At 41.4% G+C, this 18,927-nt stretch overlaps 1 protein-coding gene across 1 annotated transcript; it reads right to left on the bottom strand.

Annotated features, from left to right (window-relative positions):
• Window positions 1–338: 338 nt before the first annotated feature.
• On the bottom strand, window positions 339–18,601 carry mst1rb (macrophage stimulating 1 receptor b). The gene is made up of 21 exons (XM_063911481.1): window positions 18,432–18,601; window positions 14,757–16,073; window positions 10,207–10,383; window positions 9,984–10,106; window positions 9,141–9,311; window positions 8,877–9,037; window positions 8,521–8,656; window positions 8,281–8,417; window positions 7,874–8,053; window positions 7,537–7,636; window positions 7,230–7,448; window positions 6,997–7,143; window positions 6,218–6,371; window positions 5,986–6,075; window positions 5,659–5,874; window positions 5,465–5,545; window positions 4,207–4,388; window positions 4,004–4,113; window positions 3,699–3,864; window positions 2,727–2,863; window positions 339–1,910 (listed from the first exon to the last, which is right to left on the bottom strand). Exons 2-21 carry the CDS (start codon window positions 15,960–15,962, stop codon window positions 1,679–1,681), a joined length of 4,125 nt encoding a protein of 1,374 aa, XP_063767551.1. The 5' UTR covers window positions 15,963–16,073; window positions 18,432–18,601; the 3' UTR covers window positions 339–1,678.
• Between the last annotated feature and the right edge of the window lie 326 nt (window positions 18,602–18,927).

Raw genomic sequence — 18,927 nt, 5'->3', positions numbered from 1 at the left:
GCTGTGTTTTATGAAGTAACACTACATTAAAAAATAGTGATGTCACTAAGCCACGGATATAACAATGGAGTCGTTTGAGGCATTTTTTAAAGACATAATTGAAAAAAATATCAATTCATCTTTGATAATGTAACCAAATAATCAAATCCATATTTTTTTTAAGTAATAAGGGCTTTTATCTCAGGCCCAAGATTACAGGTTGTACTCTTTTAGAACCTTAAGAATTTGTAATTTTCCATTTGTAGTTTAACTTGTACACCCTCGTCTTGATATCCATCATCCTACCATGTTTTGCATGAATCCACATATTTACTTAAAGTCCACAGAATGAGAAGAGATCTATAAACAAATAAATATTTTAATTTATTACACTATCTCAAAGACATTTGTGTCAGAAATACAAGCAACAGTGTGACGTCAGATTGCCTTCAGGATATTGTGTCTAACATTGTAATCCATAATATACAGAACAATCATTACACCGCAAAATAATTAAAAGCATATGTGTGAATGTCTAAACATATATGCACGAATGGGCTCTGTAACAGTACTCTATGTTGTAAGTAAAAGAAAGCTAATGGGCCACTGAATTACATAAATGCTCTGCTTTATGTAACATCTTTCCTCAATACCGTAGTCAACCCTGTTGGACATGGAAGAACTAGCTTTGCATTTATAATGTCCACACTGGATGAGGAAGAAAGAAACAGATATATGAAGAAGACTCCTGCTGGGCGCAAAAAGATCAGTGCTGAGGAAGATTTGAGTCTATGCAACCCAAGCCTGTTCTTTATTTCCACAATAGTTTGTGTTTGAAAACCTGTACTTCAATTAATGTGAAGAAACTCTGCTTTTTAAACCCTTGTTAGGTAATTAGCTAACCTGCAGGCTGGGTAAGCCAACCAGTGTAATGTGTATTAGCCTCTTGTTATTTTCTCTATCTAAACAAGCAAGTACGACTGAAGACGAAGAAATACAACAGAAATGAAATGCCTATTCAATTATTTTAAAGCTGGGCATACACTGTACAGGCAGCTGTTGCTCAAGAGGTAGACGGTCGTCCTCTGGTAGGGGGTTATTTCCCCAGTCACTTGAACGTGTCGAAGTGGTCTTGGGGACGATACTGAACCCCGAATTGCTGGGTGAGTCAAAGTGTGGTGTTCTGTAAGGCAGTCTACGCCTCTGTATGACTGTGTGGGAATGAATGAATGCTGAGTTGTATATTTAAAAGTGATTTGAGTGGTGGTAAAGAAACGCATCATAAATACAGTTTAACAATTTTAACCCATTTTTAGAGATCGAACACCAATTTTAAACTGAATTTCAGGTTTGTTGGGTGTTGTTGGCTAAGCTGTGTTCAGGGATAAGATAGGACCAATAGTGGGGCAATAAGATGCTGCAAACCGTACGGTGTATATCCAGCTTAAAATGAGAGTGGAAGCTCAAACTTTATTCATCTATGGTTGCAAAGTGACAGCCCTTCAGTATGGCTGCCCAAAAGTGTGCTTTGCTCCCTAAAGCATCTTACTTGACTTCCATGCACATAAACAGTACACAGCATGTCTGTTTCAGATGCTGACTTGTAGGAGACACTGTTGCGACCTGGTTGAGGTTTTTTTCGTGCCCCCGCTGTTAGCATCGATACCAATTTAAAGTCGAGAGAGGAAGAGGAAGTGGATCAGGAAGAGATGGAGCCTGAGTCTTCGACATCTGTGGAGTCGTTTTCATCTGCAGACTCTGTGAGGGCCGGGTAAGGCCTCGGCTGGTCCAGGTTTACGTAGGTGACGTTCAGACTGATGTAGTGTTCTCCCTCCAGGCCGGACAGTATGGTGGAGACGGCAAACACTAACGTAGCAAAGCTGGGCCTCAACTCTGGATCAGGGTCCCAACACTGGAGCATAATGTTATACCTGGAAAAAACAGGGACAGAGGGAAATAGTTTTACATAACTCAACTCACGTGAAACAACACTTCATTTATTGGGATTGAACAAACCACATATAACCATGTCAACTATTTCGCTTTAGAGGATCTGGTAGGGGAATTTTGTTAGCTCGGGCAGATGCTAGCTAGCAAACAGGGGGATACAGCTAGCCCCTTTATGCTAGGCTAATCTAACCTTCTGTTAGCTAAAGCTTCAAATGTACTCCCCAAACATAAGCGGTATCAATCTAAACGTTGGTTAAGCTAGCGACTCTTCCTCTTATTCTCTATGTTCTTCTTCCACATTGGTCCCTGGAAGACCCTTTTCAATGAGGCCTTTCATGAGTCAAGGGGTTTGAATAGTTGATTTATTCTCCATCAATCTTTAAGTTTGTGAGCAACAGCTTACAGTCCAAAGGATTTATCATTAAAATGGCAAAACACATGTTGGCTCTTCCTTTGTAAAGTCAGACCAGTGTGTGTGTGTGGTATTGTGACAGACAAAGTCTTTAAAGTGTTTTGTAGACATACACATTAACTCCTGCATTGCGTAACTGTTGGAATAACATAGTGGACAAATTACGGGTTTTACTGAGTGACCGTTTAAGAAATCTTGTTACTACTACATGGACTTTGTTCTTCCATCTTCTAGTAAATCTATGTTGTTATTATAGTAGTGTTCATACTAAACTAGCCCTCCATTATGTGGAGTTTTACATTTTGCAGACTTAGCAAACGCGACTAATTTAAAGTTATTCTTCGGACTTATTCATCAAAACTAGCAACACAATGCTACTACTTACAAAGGGTTCGGGCAGTACTGAGGCTGGGGGAGCCTCCGGCCCTTCAGTAGGTAATGTGTTATGTCATAAGGGTCCACCTCTGGGTAGGGGCTCGCTCCTCTTGTCAGCATCTCCCATATCAGCACACCAAAGGACCACTGCGTCAGGAGAGGCAAACGTTACTAGTACCAGAACACCTGTACACACTTCTTGTGTTTTGCAGACATTTAGAGAAAAGGATGGAAATCCATAAACTTTGAAAGGAACACTTATGGATTGATTGGTTTCTCACTCCAAAACTGTACAGCTTTGAACTCATACATACACTGGAGCAAGGTAAATGTTGAGACAAGACGATGATGTTGGATGAGGAAAATAATTGTGAAACCCAAATGTTTCCTCTCATTGTTCTGCCTGTAATTGTACAGCTTTAAGCTACCAGGAAGTGGCTTTACACGCTAAATTATTACAAACAATAGTGCACTATTAGTTCACATAATATTAATATGGTTGAAATATTTATTGGCTTTTAAGTATTGTTTGTTTTATTCAAGTTTTGACTTTGTCTTTTAAGTTTGGTTATGTTAGTTTTCAGAGTATCTTTGCACGGTCAGAATGGTTTAGTTTATAAATATGTAAGTCTCAGTTTGTTTGTGATAGATGCAGGTATTACATACATATTCATGGTTGGAGAACTTAGGAATGGCTGTGTATTTATTTTGATTTCTGGAATAAGCCTGAGTCATCTTTTGCTAGCACACTCACTGAGTTGAGTTTGGTAAGTTGGTATTTTATCTACTATAATATATAAATCATGTTCTTGTTAATTAATTCAACAAGACTAAACTGAATGTGGCAAACAATTGTGAAGCAATTGTGTCACAGTGCCATCTGCTGGAGTCTGCTCAACATGATGTGCTTCAATGTGAAGAGAACTAAGGGAGACTTGTGCTGTCCAGGAAATATCGTTCAGTATCGTTCTTCTTTACCCACCACATCAGACTTGGAGGTGAATTTCTGTGTCTGCAGACTCTCGATGGCCATCCACTTGACGGGCAGCTTGGCCTTCCTGTGATCCTGAATGCTGTAATACTCTTTATCAAAAACGTCTCTGGCCATGCCAAAGTCTGCCACCTTCACTGTGTATGACTCGTCCAGCCTGAAGGCAGGAAAAGTTAAATCAAAGTTTGTTGCAATGTGACAAGCCGAAACATCTCCCCACGCTAAACAAAAGGGTTATTCAGACCCTAATGGCGGTTGATAAAATGCTGCTTTCTTTGCGCATCTCAGTGACTCACATGCAGTTGCGTGCAGCGAGATCTCTGTGAACAAACTTCTTCTGAGCCAAATACTCCATCCCCTTAGCGACCTGCAGCCCGAAGCCAATCAGATCCTTAACAGTGGGATTCTAAACCAAACCCACCAACAAAGACAACACACAATTTAAAATCGTTGAAAATGGACATTGTTTGATAGATGGGTCTTAATGAAGGACTCTCACTCTCTTCTCGCAGCGTATGAAGTGACGCAGGTCCCCGTGTTTCATGTACGGCAGTACCACCAGTGGGAGCCCTTCCTGCGGCAGGAGGATGCCAAGCAGGGAGAGCACGTTGCTGTGGTGGAAACCCTTCATTATGATTCCTTCCTTCAGAAACTGCTCCACCTCCTCCACATCTGTTATTCCTGATGACACACATGAACATTATGTGCTTCAATTTAAAGGAAGAGAGTTTCTGGAAGCCCAGTTTTTTAAATTCATTAAAGTATTACGTTTTCTGAAATGATATATTGAAATATGGAATGAGGCATCATCTTATTAAATCCATGCTAACTTTGTTAAATCTGAACAATGGATCTTCTTTCATTGTAAGGCAAGGCAAGTATATTTATATAGCACCTTTCAACATAAGGCAATTCAAAGTGCTTTAGAAAAATAAAGGACATTAAGAGCATTTAGAAGTGTTGCAGCATAAACACATTATAGAAAGGCATTTAAAAACAGTCATTAAAAAGCAAAGACAATTAAATAAACACAACAGGTATATTAAACATGAATAAAAGTTATAATGCAGAATAAAAGTTACAGTGCAGTGTTAGATAAGAACAGTTAAACTAAAAGCAGCGGCAAAAAAAAATGTTTTCAGCCTGGATTTAAAAGTAGTAGGAGTAGCAGCGGACCTGCAGGGTTCTGGGAGTTTGTTCCAGATATTGTAGAGTTAAAGGATTTCACTGAAAGAATTTTCCCTTTTGTACCAAACAGCCTTAATTTCACCATGATTATAGGATGTTCTGTAGCTCAGGCTATGAAGGGGAAAAAAACTCTAAGGAATATAGATGTGATTTACACTGTAACGTCTGGTGTATGTCAGTGCTTCTACTGTCTTGTAAAAGTCCATTTGTTTTGCATAAACTTCAGGTGAGAAGGGTCAAACAACCGTACTCATGGATATCATCATTACCTTTCCCATGTCTATTGCTTTCATTAAGAAAATTATATTACAAGTTTCTGACATTTATTTGTTTGACTAGGCCAATGAGGCATTATCAAATGCTCACTTTTGGTGGATTTAGGAGAAAAGTACAGAGGCAAATTGACACAATTGAATAAAAGAAACACCATGAATTGTGTTTGCATGTTTTCTGCCTACTTCTCTGAGGGAAGACATTGACTAGCGTATGAACAATCTTTTTGCCTGTCCTGCCTTGATAAAATACTTTATGGTGCATAGAAATATAGTATATATATGGATGTTACTCACTATTCAAAGACTTGACGGCACAGTGGATTTCTCTGTTGTTTTGGTCAGTGAGGTAGCCATGATAGACCGTCCCAAAATGTCCTACAGGAGGAAAAAAAACAGAATGAAACAGTTCTACTGCTGCTGCTCTCTAATAACACAAAGTCCCATAATACGTTTATTTTGTCTCAGGTGGAGGCGCTGGAGTTCCTCACCCTTCCCTATGATCCGGTGATGTTGCACAACAAGCATCTCAGCAGGAATAAGAACATCCTTCACCTCCTCCAGCAGCTCGGGCCGGAAACTGGAGATGCAGATCTTCTCTGAAGGCATGAGGGGGGTGAGGGTGGGATCGAGGCCTGATGCAGTGTAGCTCAGGCAGGGGAAAACCACCGGGCCCACCATCGGGGTCGGAGGACTTAGGGACACTACTGATAGAAATCCAGAGAAAGGCGTTTATTTATTTTAACACACATGTTTTCGTACATTAAGGTATGTGTGTCGTTAGCAGTTCATTATTACAGTGCAGCATAGATAGTCACCTCTCCTGTAGTCCCCGATGGGCGACATCTCCGTGTTATTTGTCCCAGAGCGGTTAGCACTGTGGTTCAAACGGCTCTCGACCATAGAGGCTGAAAAATATTTGACAACCCTTTTTAAATCATCAACCCCAGAAGAAGGACACATGTACATCCCGTGCAAAACCAGGGATGTTCTAGTTGAAAGACTTGTGTGACTGTCTGACCAAGGTCCATGTTACAGAGAGGAGCCCACCTTTCTTCTTCTTCCTCAAGTGCTTCATGACAACGAAGGCCAGCACCGCCCCGGCCACCAGAGCCGTCAGGATCCCCAGAACAATGCCCACCATGTAGTGGTTGCTGACCCTCATCACCGTACCCACGTTGTGCACCTGCCCGTTGATAGAGATCTGGAAAAACAGTTATCATGAAAAACAATTATTAGGAAAAAAAAAAATGTTACCTAAGTTTTACTTTTGGGCTTTTAATGCAAGTTAATGTGCAAAGTGGGGTCTTTTCTAGAAATATATGGAGCTTTTTCCGCTTTTGCATATATCACGGCCCTGTGAGTGAAATGAGAAAATGAATTCTGGTTATCCGTTTTCTGTCCAAGTTATTTTTCTTACTTTCTTCTCATCTATCTAATTTTTTCGTATTTGACATGGAGAATACAGGTTTTTGTAGGCTTTAAAAAAATTGCCAGGATCATTTCTTTTAGATTTCTTTCTTATTTTGTAGAAAAAGGAGAGGTAGAGAGGCATCAGGAGTTTTTGTAGTTGTAGTACTTATTTTTGCCACAGGAGGCTGAAGAGCTACTGCCAGATGTTCTAAATAGGAATAAAAGCATTAAAGTTTTCTTCCAGATGAGTTTTTATTTCCCCATGCACTCTTAACACAAGGTACCAGGCTTAACCGTCATCCCATTGTTAATAGATGGAGAAAAAAAATGAAGGTTGTTCCTGTTGCTTCCTGTTGCAAGCTGAGTTCAGGTAAGACAGTCAGTTAATCATCATTTAAACCTCCCGCCTGATTCACCTTCACTGGCAGTCCTTCACCGGGGATGGTCATGTTCTTGGGGATCCTGCAGGTGATCTCATTATCCAGGACTTTAGCATCACAATCAACGCCTGCCACCGTCATGATGATGGTCATACAGGAGCTCACCAGATTCAGCTTCTGATGCTGTGCAAAGAGAGGGGAAATGAGGAAAGATATTAACGTGTTTTGTCAGGAATTCAAAACCGAATACCCTCAGAGCTTTCTCTTACATGTAGTGACACTTCGTCAAAGCCAGGGTACAAATTCAGCACGTGTCCCTCTGTTTCAAAAGGTATGGGCTCTCCGTACGGGTGGTAGGAGAACTCTTTGTTCCAGAGTCCCAGCGCTCCGTCCATGTCGAAGGAAAGCTCTCCCTCCTCTGTCTCATCCCTGAGGAACACCGGGGAGACGCACTCCATCCTGGTGGGCAAAGACTTACCGATGCACTCCTGAAATAAAACAGTGTGTTCGTACTTTAATGGCGGTACGTAGACTTAAAGAATATTGTCTGTGTTAATGTTATAATGAACATTGTACCCTTGTCACAGGTTTCAAGTGGCTCTCGTTGGGTTTGAAGCGGATGATGGTCCGGTAGACAGAATCCAGGTTCTCCCCCCAGATGACAATCCTTGACCCCCTGCAGTCCAGACAAAGGGGAGATGAGGTCACATTTTCATCAGAGGTGGAAGAAGAACTCTTTATTATTTACTTAGGTTAAAGACGCAATACTACAGTGTAAAAATACTCAATTTCAAGTAAAACAAATAGGTATTACCATAAATATACACTATAACGAAATGTTATGTTACAACTGAATGTGTCATATGAGCAAGAGGAGAAAAAGATGAGAGGTGGAGGTCACAGTGTGGCGTACCTGTCGAAGCTACAGTCAGGCAGCACGGCTGTAATCATCGGGTCTTCTTTGTAGTAAAACACCTTTGTGGTGAGGACAGGAGACTTGTCGATGAAAACACTCAGAGGGACGTCCCTCACCTCAGAGATAGGCTGGGACAGACAGATGATGGAGGACACATTGCCTTTGGGCTTTGTGACTCTGTGGAGAGACGGAGGAATGGGAATTACAAGCCATAACAAGTAAGTATGCCATAAATGAATGTCTTTTGCATGTTTCAAAAAGTACCAAATACTTTAGTTCTGAGTCAGTGTTTGGATGCCATGACCTGTGTAGGAGTCAGTCTGTATTTTCCCAAACCATAATTACACTACACAGAAGCTGAGGCTAGTGTAATGGACACCGATGATAAATAGGTCTTTCCAAACCTCTTTATAGGGCAGGGAACATCATTGAGAGTGACTCTCCTCGTCTTCCCAGCATCCAAGTGAGGTCCAGTCACTGTGATGAGTGTTCCCCCGACACGAGGCCCATAGTTTGGCTGGATATCTGTGATGTTGGGAACCTGGCGGGACAGTAAATTAAAGTTATTGGGTATAGAAATGACTTTGAAAAGTGGTAGCAGATTAGATTGTTGTAATGAGGATATCAGTAATGGCAAGAATTACCACAAATGTGAATCCTGGCATTTCTGCCTTCCCGTCAATAGCGTAGCGTCCCTCCACCTTGCCCTCATGCACCTCCACTGTAATGTTAACTGGTCTGGAAAGCTCAGTGGCCCCAGAACGAATCTTACACACCAAGCTGAAGAGCAGCACCACAAATAAGTGTGTCAGTGACGAATAGAGTAACTGCAACACCAGTGACATTCAAGTTTAAAAAACTATTGCACTTTTTCTCCTTTTTTAAGTAAATAACCAGATGTTTCTTTTATTATTTTAACAGCGCAAGAAAATCCCAAGGTTAAACGTTCTGCAGCATAACTACAACAGGTTCTACTTGGAAAAATAACAAGGATTCTTACTGCGTGTTATTGCTTTTGACCGCAATCACAGTGCAAGCAGTCTGCCCCAGTCGGATCTGGTGGGTTCTGGATGTGATGGCGGGTCTTAAAGGTGACTGGAACTCCCATCCACACACCGTTAGCTCTGTTTGACCATCAGGAGGAGCGGTCCGTGGAGAGAACTGTGTCAATAAAGCAGAATATATAGTGCCACTTTGACTTGCAATTGTTTTTATTAGTCGCACCAAGAGACGTTTGTACCCTGGATTACAGAACAAACCTCACCCCAGTGATCCCCGGTGGGCAGGACGTGTTCCTCCAGTGGCTTTGACACTCGCTCTTCCAGGAGCAGACTCCAGAGCACCAGCCGCAGCCCATGAACTTAGGGGCTGTCAGGCAGATCGCACACGTCAGGAAGTGTTGACAACCCGGCCCTCTCTGGGGCACCTGGATCATCTGGAACAGAGACGGAACAGTTTTAAAAGGTTAAATATTCAGGCCATGTTTTCACTTCAATTTGTTTGTTTGTTTGTCAGTCGGTTAGCAGGATTGTGCAACCTTTAAAAACTTGGTGAAGGGTGTAACATTGGCCAAAGAAGACCCCCTTACATTTTGGAGTGGTGCATTGCAGTGCTTGGCTGTTAAAATCTAAATACTGGGCTTCATTTAGCACCAGGCTGTTTAACAGTCATATGATATGCCTATCCTGGTGCTACTGTCTCAGAGTACAAAAATGTGTTACTTGTCCCACACGACCTTAGTGATTACTGATCCAGGTCCAGCTTCTCCTTGCAAAGTCGTATTAAGTTTATTGATTTAATAAATTACTTCAGCCCCTTCTCAGGGTCACGGGGGCTGCAAAATATCCCAACATGCACCGGGTAGAACGCAGAAAAACACTGTGTACAGGTCTCCAGAGCATCATGGGGTCAATATCAGGCAATCCCTCACGCTCCCAACTCATTTGTTATTGAAATGTAACCCGACCGGCATGTCTTTGGTTTATGGGAAGAAATTTGACCCCTAGAGCCTCCCACTCAGATGAAAGTGATATCCACAGAGCCGTTGTACACATTTGTTATTTATTTAAATCATTTCTATGGTCATTTCATGATATAACTGACGTACCTTGTCTCCGACCACAAAGAGGAGATACTCTGTTGAGTAAACGGCAGCAATTGAAGACACCCTCTGGTTTTCTACCAAAGAGTAATTGGCAAAGATAATAGGGCTGGATCGTGTCAATACAAGCTGCCGAAAAAACACAACATACAATTATTGGTATTCAGTATAAATAACGAGAGCGGCTGATAAAAAAGTATGTCATCTCTTTGTAAATCATGCAGTTTACCTGCAGCAGGCGTCCAGTAGAGGTCCCGATATGAGCCACGGTCTTGTTCTCGATGGTTGTGACGAGCAGAGATGTGAGCAGGACGTCCGTCATTTGCCTGTTGAAGAGGTCCACTCTGTAGTACGGCTTTGACACCATGGTAGGATGGTCTCTGCATGTGGCATTGTTCTCCATGCTCTAGTACCAAGGCCACAGGCAGCAGAGGGCAAGGAAATTAGACAATGAGGAAGAATCTCAACACCTCTTATGATAGTTTTATATGACAGGTTTGAACTAGGTTGACAGTTCTACGTAGATTCATCGAGTAGTCCTTGCAGACGACCTGTTTTATAATTATTTGTTAAAGCAACTGGCAGAAAATGTTGTTAACAGCCTCTTAAATATTGCAATTTTCTTTTTCTCTATTGTATTAAATATGAAAGTGAATATATTTGTGATTTGGACTGAAAAATATTTGTTTTCAGTTTTTCTGACAACAATATGTGGATTACGTTGACAGTAAGGTCAACACCAGGCAGCGTGCCTTTAGGAACAAAGAACAAACAGAAGAAAGAGAAGTCTGGCCTCATTTGATTTCAGATATAGACATTTGTTAAGGTCAACATATAGTTCATTTAAGTATACAATGTTTTATTGACCATGGAAATACGTAGTTCTTAGACCAAACAATCCAAACTCAATGTTAAGTCACGGAAAAAACCTTCCCAGTGCAAGGCTCACAACTGTAGCACACATCAATACTGGCCTTGGCCCTGAGGTGCCTCCGTGTTTAACAAAAGCACAACAAAACTGCCCTCTTGGATGCCCATAAGGTAGATTAAATGGGGAAAATGCCCTCTATGGTGCCTTTCATTAAAGCAGTGCCAAATATGTTGCCCTGCATGCTAGAAAACTTTCTTTGGCTGGTGCCCAACCACATGCAGCTGGTGCACTTCATTTTACTTCTCCCCAATGCCGCTTAAATGGCCTAAGCCTGCCACCCATGCTTCGTTGTCATGGAGATGGGTCTGTAGGAACAAGCCAATAATTTGACCTTGAGTTTGACAGCTCAGATCAGGCATGTGCAAAAATGAAATTCTCAGATGATAATATTTTATGTTTTTCAAATGTATCGCTGTAGTAAGACAGGCCCAGCTGTCAGCTTGTAAGGACTTGCTATCAGCGGCGCCGGTCACCAGGTTAATCATGATAAATAATGTCTCTGGCACATCAGAAGCACAACGTGAATGTGCCATGATAACATCATTTCATAATTTAAGAGGCCATGATAAATGGTTATGTGCTGCGTTGCTGCCAGAAAGATTGCCTGCTGGCTGTAAACACAGAGCAGGGCGGGTCACTGTTTGAGTAAAAGGGAGTCTATGTAAACACTGGATATTAGCTTCAGGACCAGATATACAAACTGAAAAATTACACTTCTTCTTGGCAAATAAAGGGCAAAACAGGAAACTGGGAAATAAGCATTCTTCGAATAAAGTGATGGAATCCTCCCCCTCATGATGTAAGCCCAGGGTTAAAGCACAAACAGCATTGCTTTTGACTGAAGTCATTCAACTCCAAACCCAAGAGGAGTATGAAACGAAAGCATAGTTTTTGTGGGACAACAAGATGACGTTGTTGGCACGAAAGTTGCTTTGAACTGCTGAGGAACGGAAGAACCAGGATTTCAGATTTTTGGACAATCCCGCTGGCAAGAGGTTACTCAAAATTCAGACCAGCAGCCAAAAGCAACAACACAGAGGAAACCTCAAGAGAAAAACGTTCACTAGTAAAGTGAGAAGTGTTCTTTTGAAGGCAAATACAAAAGAGAACAATCCAACTCCATTTAAATGTTTGTTTATACCTTTTCCAAAATGTCCATTTACTATGAATCCATCAGATAAAATCAAAACCACTGATATTTTGTCAGGCTGCCTTAACCTTGAACAACGGACAAAATCTTAAGCTGCAACTGCGATAAACAGCCCGTCAGTTGTGGGAATGTCACTACATGTAGATTCTCAAACTGATAAGAAGTATTTTTAGTTATCAGGGAATAAAACGTCGTACCACAAACTCCCACTCCTCCCTACAAGCTACCAAAAAGACAACATAAAAAATAACATTATGAGAAATATGTATATCATCGGGAGAAAGAAAGCAGTTTCCCACGAGGAATGACACAAGTAACCAATGCAGTAACAGTCTAAGGGGTTTGAAGTTGTACATACAAATGGCCTTAAAAGGATCAGTTTTCCTGGATTTAGCAGCGAGGGCTCACTGAATGCTGAGGAGGGGGTTCTGTTAGCACTTTTTTGTTGGCTGGATCCGGATGACATTAATGTCACTTCCTTTTTAAGCCTACTGTAATTTGAATGATCTAACACATGATGTAGATAAAGTCATGTCAAAGAAGACATAATGCAAATGTTTGGTTTACCTCACGCACCTTTCCTATTCGATGGTCGCAAAGCGTTCCTGTCAGTTCATGACTCTGATAGTTATGGTTTCACCACAAGTAGCCTATGGGGTTAGATGTTTTGCCAAGAGTAAGATGAATACATGAAGCTAGAGCCAGCAGGCAGCTAGCTTAGCTTAGCACATAGACAGAAAGCAGGCCTGAAACAGCTAGCCTGGCTCCGTCCAAAGCTAAATCATCCACATACCAGCACTTACTAATAATTATCATCGTGTTATGTCTTGATTTTTGAAACTTTGCAGGTTGTGTGGCAACCTCACAAACAATACTCCACACTTAAACCACAAATTGTATTTTTAACAAATACGTTTTTATATGGATTAATAAGAAGTTACTTGTTCATTAGTGAGCTTTAGATGTGTTGGAAGCAAGGCAGATATTTGTTTGTACTTTTGCACAGAGCTAGCATAGCTGTTTCCCTTGTCTCCAGTCTTTATGCTATGCTAAGCTAAGCTAACAGTCTCCTGCCTTGAGCTTCATAGTTCTCCAACACACAGGTATAGGGGAGTGCTATCAATCTTATCATTTGACTCTTGGGAAGAAAGAAGGAAGTCTATTTCCAAAAGTGGAAAATCATTTCCTTGAGCACATCTTTACGTACGACAATACTCTGCAGACAGTAAACAGTGACGAACACAATAACCACACACAGCTGGAGCCGTGACACTGTAAAACGTTTTGGTTTCATTTCATCATGTTTGGCTGAAAATATATGTGCACAGTCATCCGGCTCCAGAGCAATGTTTACAGTATTTCATAAACTAAAAGATTTGTATTCATAATAATCTGGAAAAAACACAGGAGGGTTTTATCCTTGTCACCATCATTTTTGATCAGACCCATTAGATCTGAGAAACTCCTTTTTTCTTTACTTAGTTATTTTATTCTTTTGCATTTCATATTTGCATTTTAATTCTTCATGTCCAAACAAGCTGTCATGAAGTTTATTTTCTACAATCTCAAAGTGTAATTGCTTTGATTTAATGTTGGTATGGATGTGGAGAGGAAGGTTCACATTCCTCTCGCTCGTTTGATTGACTCTTTTATTAGCCATGAGAATATGTGATGCATGAGAAACACTTGTTTACTTCTGCTGAGTCTTTCTGCTCACACAGGTTTTCTGTCAGGGGACTTTTATTCTCTGACTTGCCTAACAACTTTAAAAAGGAGTGCATCTCCCCTTCTTTTCTGCTTTAATGTCAGTCCATTTATACAAGATGTACGATTGAATTGTGCCTCTTTTTAGGGTATCATTTGATGAAGATACAATACATTTTTGTCAAAGTACAATAGTAGCTTAACTGCAAATTAGGAAGGACTGATGGGACTGAGGTTTAAGTGCCACTTACCACAAAGATTCTGATTGATGTGTGGAAAGTGTTTAGTATATTGTGTTCTTTATATCTGCATGCAACCTGTGTGATATATCCTAACAAAAGTGTCTGTTTCTTTTATGTATGATTTTTTAATTTTTTGCCTGCAAGCTGGTTCATTTTTTAACACTTACAGCCATTGTCGAGCAAATTATGGTTTCAAATGATTTCATCCAGCCACTACAAATCACATAATAAGAGAAAAGATCATTTAATGCTCAAGGCCCACATGGTAAGATTTTGAACAGGCCCTGCCAAGATTTTTTCACCGTGAGTCAGCAAATAGTTTTCCATTTGAATGAGTGCAGCTCACCTGGATACCTCCGTTTTTTTCTATCTTGAGTGAGTTTTATAGAAGTGATTAATGTATTGGATGATCTTATCCAGTAGACTCCACATACTTGCCAGCCCTTGACAAATCAGACACGCACACAACTGAATTTTCCTTTGATTTCCACCTGTCTGTCAGTATGGTACAACATTGCTTTGGTTGTGTCTGTATGGAAACCCTCAATTGGTAAAACCCTTGCAAAATGTTTAAGGTTAGGATTTGACCTTGATTGTTTAAGGTTCGGATAGGTGGTTGGGCAGCAAGTCTTTGTAAATCTAGAATTACCATCTAGACAGGACCTTAGCCTTGAATAAAATCAAAAGGCCGTAACTCAAAGTAGAACAAATCACCTAGAAGTTGATGTGTGTTAGCAGACTGATGGGCTCACCTCATGTGGACAGCTCTCACAGGACTGGAAATGGCAGAGCCCTCTACAGAGCTGCTCTGGTCCAGACTCGCAGCAGTCGTCAACCCCATCTACTATCGCCTTGTTCACATTATCCATTGGGAAGGCGCAAAGGGCTGAGTCGTGCTCTGGGACCCCGTTGTCATCAGTAACAGCAAAAACCCCATAGAGGATGTCATCTTCCTCCTCCGCCCCTAACTCCTCTGCCAGCTCCCTGCCTGCCTTGCCAAAATGTGCTGCCTGGACCACGTTGTACACCACATCCTTATAGGGCTCACTGGCTACGTTCCTCCGTCGGCGCTTTGGTTCAAACCGACACTCAAGGATCACCTCACGATACCTCTTCATCTCCCATTCATTCCTTGGGAGACGGCCCAAACGAGTCTGAAACGGAGAGGATTCTTGATCTGGACTCTCTCTCTGAACTGAGACGAAGTAGACAAACTCCTGAGTGAAAAAGCTGTAGACATATTCAATATGGTATGTCCTCCGCAAGCCTGGAAGGACAGTCAGGCCACGCACATCCTTGAAGAAACCATCTTCCGTGGCCATCGGTCGACGCACCGATATAGATTTCCTTCCGTAACGCTGGGTCACACTGTCGTTGACTGTGGTGGCAACAAAGAAGTAGACAGTCTGACCCTCTTCGACCATGGTGACTTTGGTACCGAGAGGACTGGCCACACAGTCAGGACAGTTGGCAGCAGAGTTTGTAACCTTCCTGAACAAACATTTTGAAAGAGAAGGAGGCTCTCCATCTGAGTTAAGTAGGTGGAAATGGCATACACCATACTGGGAACTTCCACAAGAGTATAAATACATAAAGAGGGTATCCAACAGCAAGACCTGATTGTTTGTGTCCTCCAGGAAGTTTGGATCCTTATCGATGTCGCACATATCACAAACCCGACACTCAGGGCTTCCCACTGGCCCGGTGCGGAGCTCCCACACCTTCTCCAAGCTTCTGTTGACGGCTTCAATCACATTCTTAGAGGCGACATACACCTCCTGGTAATACGAGTTGTTGACTATGTTCTGGATAGGACCCTTGGCCTGGAAGAACGGCATGGTGTAAACCACAGTGAAGTTGACAGGGTTGGGGTAAAGTGAGGGACAGTTGGCCAAGGCAAAGGCCAGCAGAGTTTGGATACAGACACATGTCCCCCACTGTGTTGTCCAGTGCACCATCTCCGCTGCGGGGTGCAGGGGGGGGGGGGGGGGGCAATAGCACAGACAACGTGGGGTTACCTCCAGGTCTGATGTTGGGACAAGGGCATCCTTAATACCAGCCGCTGATACCTGGAAAACAAAGTAGAGTAAGTCATTTAGAAATATCTTGTCTTCTACACAATCTGAAGTAATAAATCAACATAGAAGTAGAAACATTTTCTCATACAATCTGAAGTAATAAATCAAGAGAGAAGTAGAAACATTTTCTCATATACAATCTGAGGTAATAAATCAAGAGAGAAGTAGAAACATTTTCTCATACAATCTGAGGTAATAAATCAAGAGAGAAGTAGTCACAGTGGCCTGAACATATTATTTATGGTTCTGCTACATTGGATTCTGGATTATTTTTGACTAATGACATTTTAAATCAATATCACTTTTACGTTGCACTGAAACAGATCTGAGGTGACAAATACCCTCATCTTGGTTGAGCCAGGTGAAGATGAGAGCACATGTGGTCATAAATATAAAAGCTCCCTCTGACTCACCTCAAACACTTAGAGGGAATGTTTACGTAATAAAACAGAGTGCTGTGTTTTGGTCGGGCTCAGTATAGTAGACAGCGTATTAAAACTATTTTTATTGTGACTTCCTGTACGAGTCCTTCATATGCGTCTGGTTGTGATTATTCTGGTTAATCCAACGTCCCATCTGTTTCTTCCATTGTGAGTCATGTGCTTTTATGCAAGAGAACTGAAAGTTATCAAAAGTATCAACTAAAATTGAGCATTTTTCAGTGGGTCATCTTCATCCGTCTTCAAACGACCAACCAAATGGAACCGTGTTTCATACTCTGAGCCCTGTCTTCATCCTGAGCAGCCGTTGCTCTGTGGATCATTAACTAGACACATCACAGTAAGGCTGTTTTCAAGAACCACGGCCTCTTTACTTTGCATTCCTGTCACAATCACTACGTGCCTTTCAGGGGGAAAGATGTGCACGGACTGATGGTCATAAGACGACATGTGCCTTTTTTAAGCCCCAGGTGCCAGAGCAACGGTTCGCCTGCTCGTGCCAAATAATTTCTCCTACAATTATTTTTATATTTAGCAGCAGAGAAACTTTAATGTGTTCAATATCATTTCAAGAAAAAAGCAGTTTTGTAGTTAAATGGAAAGTTTCAGATCAAGTATGGCGTCCTCACATCAATAATTCATAGATTCCCACTGAAGTTGTGTTACATTTTAACATTTGCAGGTCCATGTGAAAGGTTAAGGTTAGAAGACATGGGTATACATAGTAATGACACTGATTGACTTTCTTTATGTTCGTGGTTAATAAAGCAAATGGTTGAAATTGAGTTTCCATTCATTGTACTAAACGTGCTATTTACAGGCTGGTCAGTACGCAGGTTTTTGTACCAGTGTAATCCATCTCAGAAGAGTTAGGGATTCACAATATGGATTTTCTTTTTTTGCTGACGCAGATAACCAGTAATGTCAAACAGGATTGTATTTAATGTGCTACTTTTATTCTTCAACATTTCTGACGAGTGCATTTTTAACCTAGCATCCACATGGATTTACATATTTTACTTCTCAGAGTTTAATTACAACAGCTACCTGTGATGCTATGGGATGCGGACATTGTATTGGCTGCACTAAGCAACAGCTCTAATGTGCCGGGCACTTTGTTGGCAGTTCATTAGAGAAGTAGAGAGCATCTCTCTTTCATCGATCACAACACAGATATCCACAGGGATTTGAAGAGGCAATCTGCTGTACAAACAATGTATAGGCAAAAACAAATTGTTCCCAAAGGACATCGTGTATTGATTCAGTGGCAGGACATGCATCCCAAACAGGTACAAAAGCCACCAGTGTGGAGCGACAGCATGTTATGAAACATTAATATAAGGATGGGTTTCTTTGAGTTTTGTTCTTCAAAAATAAAGGCCTGTTCTTGTCCCTTCGTTTCCTTTTGAATCTTATCTCTTTGTTTATGCCCTTGTTTCCTATCCAGTTCAGTGAAATCAAGCCAGTAAATTCAGGCTCTATTTCAAATATTAACAGCAGCACAAAACAAGGGAACACCTTTCTCTGTGAATGGTAATAACCACGTGCTTTGGTCTATCAGATATGCTGTACTGAGAATAAAGTTACATTTGAAATGATCCCTCTCAATATAACATTAAAGTAATAAACCTTCAGCACACCTGTGTCACTCATCATTACCCAAAGATAGCATGCCACAGTTTCAATAAAACTTGTATCATAATGTAAACTCTTATTTAAAATAACCACTCTTAAGGTTGGTTTAAAGCTGCGGTTAAACTGTATTTAACAATATGGCAGGGGTAATGCTCCTGTTATAGGGGGTTTCTGCATGTTTGCTATTATAACTACATTAGCTCGTACTTTAGCAGCGCAGATGTTATTATTTTTGTTCTGGTTCATGCAGCTGTGAGTGTTTTGGAGATCTTACCTGTGCAGGTTAGACACAGTCCTCTTCAGGGAAGCACACACTGCCAGGTTCGCTCCTTGTCTTGACTTTAGAAAAAGCGCAGTGATGATTTCAAGATTATTACACCTTTGAATTGAATGTGTGACCAAAATCAAACCCGGACAGTCCTCACAATGCGCTGTGTCATGTAAGGTATGTTGGTTTCGGATTTAACTTCCACCTCCCAGGTTGGGTATGTCCTCGGTGCCTCAGCGCAGCTCCGACTGGCTCCTCCCTCCTCACACAGCAAACCCAATTAACCCTCATCGTGTTGCTGTGCCCACCTTTTAATGGTGACGGACATGAAGCTTTCATGCAAGTAGTTCGTTGGAAATTGGCAGATTTGAATTTGCTGGTTCAATAATTAATAACAAAACGTCGGAGATCTTACTTTGGTGTCTATCTGCAACCGGAGGAGAGAGACTGCGCAGGGACCGTCTTCAAAGTGCAACACCGAAAAAAGACACACTGCAAAAAA

The sequence above is a fragment of the Eleginops maclovinus genome, chromosome 20 (genome assembly GCF_036324505.1).
Source record: "Eleginops maclovinus isolate JMC-PN-2008 ecotype Puerto Natales chromosome 20, JC_Emac_rtc_rv5, whole genome shotgun sequence".
NCBI classification, from domain to species: Eukaryota; Metazoa; Chordata; class Actinopteri; order Perciformes; family Eleginopidae; genus Eleginops; species Eleginops maclovinus.
This window is presented reverse-complemented; position numbering and strand designations above follow the sequence as displayed.

Excerpts from the sequence above, each read along its gene's own strand:
- mst1rb (XM_063911481.1), bottom strand. The coding sequence starts at position 15,962 with ATGGTGCACTGGACAACACAGTGGGGGACATGTGTCTGTATCCAAACT. Across the intron at positions 10,107-10,206 it reads CTACTGGACGCCTGCTGCAG|CTTGTATTGACACGATCCAG; the intron begins GTAAACTGCATG and ends TTTTTTCGGCAG. Across the intron at positions 5,875-5,985 it reads CATCGGGGACTACAGGAGAG|TAGTGTCCCTAAGTCCTCCG; the intron begins GTGACTATCTAT and ends GATTTCTATCAG.